Source organism: Poecilia reticulata, linkage group LG18 (genome assembly GCF_000633615.1).
Source record: "Poecilia reticulata strain Guanapo linkage group LG18, Guppy_female_1.0+MT, whole genome shotgun sequence".
In the NCBI taxonomy this organism is placed as follows: Eukaryota; Metazoa; Chordata; class Actinopteri; order Cyprinodontiformes; family Poeciliidae; genus Poecilia; species Poecilia reticulata.
In genome coordinates this window covers 21,413,843-21,419,310 of record NC_024348.1, presented here as the reverse complement: position 1 = coordinate 21,419,310, position 5,468 = coordinate 21,413,843, and the positions used below count along the sequence as shown (strand labels likewise).

At 42.4% G+C, this 5,468-nt stretch overlaps 1 protein-coding gene across 1 annotated transcript in view; it reads left to right on the top strand.

Annotated features, from left to right (window-relative positions):
* The window catches only part of LOC103480982 (uncharacterized), a 47,526-nt gene that overhangs the window by 28,733 nt on the left and 13,325 nt on the right, over window positions 1-5,468 (top strand). The window contains exons 7-13 of the mRNA XM_008436202.2: window positions 612-655; window positions 1,000-1,077; window positions 1,546-1,742; window positions 4,028-4,092; window positions 4,175-4,281; window positions 4,386-4,488; window positions 5,107-5,206. Coding sequence (XP_008434424.1) covers window positions 612-655; window positions 1,000-1,077; window positions 1,546-1,742; window positions 4,028-4,092; window positions 4,175-4,281; window positions 4,386-4,488; window positions 5,107-5,206 — 694 coding nt within the window. The remainder of the gene's footprint in view (window positions 1-611; window positions 656-999; window positions 1,078-1,545; window positions 1,743-4,027; window positions 4,093-4,174; window positions 4,282-4,385; window positions 4,489-5,106; window positions 5,207-5,468) is intronic.

The window sequence follows — 5,468 nt, the reverse complement described above, 5'->3', positions numbered from 1 at the left end:
TTAGCATACCCTAGCTTAGCTTGGTATACCCTAGCATGGCTTAGCATACCCTAGCATAGCTTAGCATACCCTAGCATAGCTTGGTATACCCTAGCATAGTTTAGCATACCCTAGCATAGCTTGGTATACTGTAGCATAACAAACATAGCAGGACATAATGTAGCAAACAGTGTAACATAGCATAGCGTAGCATGACTATGTTTAGCAAAGCGCAACAAATCCTGACAGATTGTGGCATAGCAGAACAGAAATACACACAAATGTAACATAAACATTTTTTTCTTTGATTCTATGTTATACAAACCAAAGGAAACAGATTTTTTTATTTTTAATGAAAATGTAGTTTTTAAAGGGTCTTTGTGGGGATTTGAAATCTGATGGAATATTCTGCCATATTTGGCCTTTCACTGAAAAATGTAAGCATTTGGTGCTAAAAATGTCTACATTTTTATTCTCAGATGTTTTTCCAAAGCTTGGTTTCAAGTTGGCTCTGAACTATTTGCGGCTAAAGATTTATGTTGATGAGCTAAAATTGTTTTGTTCGCAGGACATTATGGTTGTTTTAATCTGTATTTTGTTCACATGCGACTTGAAATCTGCTTCTGTTGCAGTTTGGTTGGAAGAGAGACGATTACGACTTGCTTGCAGCAGGAAGGTAAAAAAACACAAACACACCAAAAAACCCAGCAGAATTTAAAAATAAATATATATTTTTTTCTATATAAGTTCTCATTTCTTGCTGTGTAAAATGCAGATGTTTTTTTTTTTTTAGAGCAACGAATAAAGAAGATCATACCAAAAACAATCTTATTCTCAAACAAATGTTGCGTAATTTCTTTTTTTTTTTTTTCAGAAGAACATCTAGAAATTTTAACTCATTAGACTGGTGGGGAAAAAAAATAAAAATTCCAATAAAAACATGAATGCAGAACCACAGAACCATTTCATCAGGATGTATTTGTATTGTTTTTGAAGCTCTCGTCGTCGTTCGTGTTTCAGCCTTGCAGGTCATCTGATCGAGTGTGGAGCTCAGAGCACCGGAGGGATCTTCACCGACTGGCACCAAGTTCCCGACTGGTGAGTTCCAACGGACTAAAAACCTGATTTTCATTCATTCATCTCCACTGTTCCACCCTCAGACCTGAACAGGAAACTTTAACAGGCTGGTGTGTTAGCTCCTGCTAACCATCTGAATCTGGAAGCACTTGTTCTGTTTACCCAACCAAATATTTTTTGTAGCTGCAGATATTCTCATCTTGTGAGAAAAAAACGGTCACTAGCTGTTAGCTTGATTCTCACTTATTATTTGAGTAAATTTGAGAGCCTGCTAGGTTTAATTAGCTGCTACAATTCCTGTAAGTAGTCATTAATCTGATTAGCTTTTAGCCTGACTCTTTGTAATAGTTAGCTTGTCTCTTTTAATCTGTTAGCCTAGCCTGCTTTAGTGAACACAAACCTGTTTCCATTAGAATAATTACGGTGTTTTGAGGAATCTCGTTTCCAGTTTGGCCCTTTGGTCACAGCTGCTCTCTGCTCCCCTCTCAGGGACAACATGGGCTTCCCGGTGGTCGAATGTTCCTCCGACGGATCCTTCGTTCTCTCCAAGCCTCCAAAAACCGGGGGCCTGGTTTCCTTCGGAACCGTCGCCGAGCAGCTGGTGTACGAGATCGGCGACCCGCGGAGATACCTGCTGCCGGACGTCATCTGTGATTTCAGCCAGGTGGCGATCCAGGAACTACCCGGTACCCACACACACACACACACACACACACACACACACAGTCCTGAGGACATGACCACAGTTTGAACTGCTGACTGTTTTCATAACCCTGAAAAACTCCTAAACAAATGCATCTGGAGCTTCGTTTGGCCCCCTGACTGAACCCTTCACCCTCCTCTGAACCTCCATTAAACTCTCTATCAGCTATCAGTCACAGATTTTCCTTTTATAAACCTAAACATGGATCCATCAGCCCCTGCCTGAACCTTTGGGCAGCAGCGTCTAACCTCCCCTTGAACCCCAGAAACCTTCTGCTGAGCTCCTCCTCCCTGATAAAACGCCTAATTTCTGCCTGTTGGGTCATTAATTCAGGACTTTCTTGATTGATAGAGAGAAACTTCACCACTGTTGCCAGATTTCTGAAATTCTACCCTCAGGTCTCCCTCCCTCTGCTCAGCCTGAGTAAATAATAGCTGTGTGTGCGTTTTGGTTTCAGTACATCCAGAATATTTCACGCGTGTATGTCAGTGACCTTGTTACATCTGGGTTAGAGACGAGGGAACAGAGTCAGCAGATAAAAAACATGTTTTTTAAAGAAATCTGTACATTTTGTCACTCAAAAGCAACAAGGTGCAGAGGAAAAATGTCCTGAAAGCTCAAAAGTCACAGAAGAAATCTTCATTTCACTTCATAAATCAAAGTGGAACAGTGTTTCTTTGCCCCTTTAACAAATTAAAAATTTTCCCCAAAATAAAAAAAACATCTTTATATATAACCTGAAATGAAAGTATTAGTCTGTTAGCTCATTGTTTTTGTTCCTCCTAATGTGAAAGGTGGCGCTGTTTTGTAAACGTGACTGATCACAATAARACCACGAACAAGTCGACTCAGATTCTGAAAATAAGTTTCAATCATTGAAAATGCATAGAAATCTAAAACATTCTTCACTACGAGTGTTGTGCGCACTAATAATGTTTCAGGGCTGTTTGTAATTTAGAATATGAGTTGCTTTGGTAACAGCAAACATTTTCTTTCATTTGCAATGTGATTTTATTTTAGGTGTCAAGATGCAGTTAGTCAGCGTGGGGCGCAGCGCTGCTCACCGCCTCGTCGCATCGCATTTGGCGCAGGTGTARCCTGCATGCTATGTATCTTAATAATGTTCAAAGAGTTCTGTAGCTCATCCTGAGAAACCTTCAGCCAGTATCCTCATATTTTCTTTCTCAGTCTTATTCATTTATCCGTTATTAGTAACTCAACACTTTGTTAAGCTAACTGTAGCTTTGCACCTTGAGCTCACGTCACGTCACAGCCAATAAACAGTTGTTTACATGCAGTACATGGCGGACCAGTGGGGGGCGCCTGCGGACCACCGCTGCTCCGGGGACCACAGTTTGAGAAACACTGATCTAGAAGGTGATGAATAGTGAAAGGTGGAAGGATTTCCCAGCAGATGATGTCAACAAGGCATCTGAGTCATTATTTAGTCACAAAGATTAGAAAAGACCGTGAACTAGAAGGTAGTTGCGCTAAAGCTGAAGCGCTAATCGTAAACAACAGCTAAGCTAATGCTAAAGCGCTATATATCAACACGGTATTTAGTGGAAGCTAAAGCTAAACCGCTAACTTCAGTTCAAGCAGACTGCAATCCTCAAGCACCAATTTCATTCAGTGTTTCTAACATGTAAAGTTTTCACTTGACTTCACAGTTATGCAATCCTTTGTTTTGTTTTATTAAATCTAATTCTAATAATAATAATCCATAATTTTGGCAAGAAAAACATGAAACCTAAACACATCTTTTCCTCTTAAGAGCCAAACCGTCGGAATGAGCCGTTAAGGTTTGAGCTGCGATGGGAACGTCCAGCTGCAGCTGAAAAATGTAAATATTTCAGTCTGATTGAACCTCGCTGAGCTCTCAGAGCCCGTTTGACCACCAGCCGACCCGTCTCAGTTTATCTCTGAACATTAACGAGGCGGGTTGGGGAACCCGAGGCGGGTCAGTCTGCGGCTCGGTTCAGACAACACGCTGCGTGCCGTTCTCAGGCTGCAGGACGGACCCGGAGGGGAGGCGGCGTCCAAAACGAGTTCCTCCGCTCCGGAGAGCACAGAGGACACAGAATGAAAAACATGGTTAAAAATGGACAAACAAAAGAAAAACTCAAAGAATTTAAATGGGTTTAAAAATGTTAAATAATTACAAAATAATGGAAAAATTATATAAATAAACAAATTCATAAAAGCTATTAAGAAATAGTCCAATTATAACTTTTGCTGCCTCAGTGATGTTGATGCGTCGTGTTTCAGGTGCAGACGGAGGGGCCGTCAGAGTCACCGGCGCCAGAGGTTTGGCCCCCTCTCCTGACTACAAGGTACACCAGCAGAGGGCGCCACCAGGAGGAGAAGGGCCTCCATAGGGAAAGGGTTAACTGTGATGTCATTGCTGCTGTCCAGGTGTGTGCCACCTACATGGACGGGTTCAGAGCGACGGCGGTGTGTCCGGTGGGAGGGCCCAGAGCGGCCGAGAAGGCCCGGCGGACCGCAGACAGCATCGTCAAGCGGTGCGAGGAGCAGAACCGACCCGGCTGGGATGATTCCTCTCACTCTATTAATGTGTCTTCAGTCCGTTGAGCACATAAATCATGGGTTTGTTTCGTTGGTTCAGGACCAGGAGGATGTTTCAGCAGTTGGGACTGGAGGATTTTAACTCGGTTAACATTCAGGTTCTGGGCGCTGAAGACACTTACGGCCCAAACGCTCGCAGAAAAGTAAGAACAGCAAAACAGAACCTGGTACTCTGCAGGTTCAGGTCTGGAAACGGACCACTAATTTTGCATTTTTATCATTTTTTTCTTTCTACCAAAAACTGGATGATAAAAGTTTTCAGTCTGGTCTCAACCAGCTTTTATTTTGAAGGGTAACTTTGTTTACAGAAAGTTCATAATTAAGTTTATTTGTTGTTTCTGTTGTTTTGTTTATGTATTTCAAATATTTAAAACTGTCTTCAGCTCCAGTGTTAAATGTTCATCAGAATTTAAAGTTTATTTTTCTTTAATTATGTGTTTTTGCATCATTATCTGATTACTATACTATCATTTATAGCAATAACTTTGACAATTTATCGTCTCTTCTCTACCAGCATCGATGAATCTGTTCCTCTGCTGCGTCTCGCTGTTGGACCAACTGGGTCAGGGTCAGAGCTAAGCCTGTTTCAAGCCTCTGAGCTCCCTCTGTGTGTCTCTTGTTCTCCATTCGCCACAGACGCTGCTGCGAGCCTCGGCTGCCCTGGTGGAGCCTCCTGCAGAGGCCGGGGTCGGAGCGGAGCCGCCGCCCACCGCCGCCGCCGCCGCCTGCAGCCGTTAAACCTGACTCTGCTCTGTGTTCAGGACTCCAGGGAGGCCGTGGTCTGGATGGCCGTCCACCACAAGCAGAAGAAAGCTCTGGAGGTCTTCTCCAGGGAGGTGGCTCCTGCAGGAACAGGCATGGGTAGGATAATCAATCAATCAGTCACATTTTATTTGTGTAGCACATTTCAGCAGCAGGGCATTTCAAAGTGCTTTACATAATTAAAATAAAAACAGCATGTGACGGTGAATAAACAGAAAGAGAAAGAGAATTTTTTTTAAAAGAAAACATTTTTAAAAAGATAAAAACATTAAAACCCCTTGTAGGACTTCAGTTAAACGTCTCACACCTCGGAGTTTTAGTTAAAATGCCATTTAACAAGGATTCTCACACCTCAGAGTTT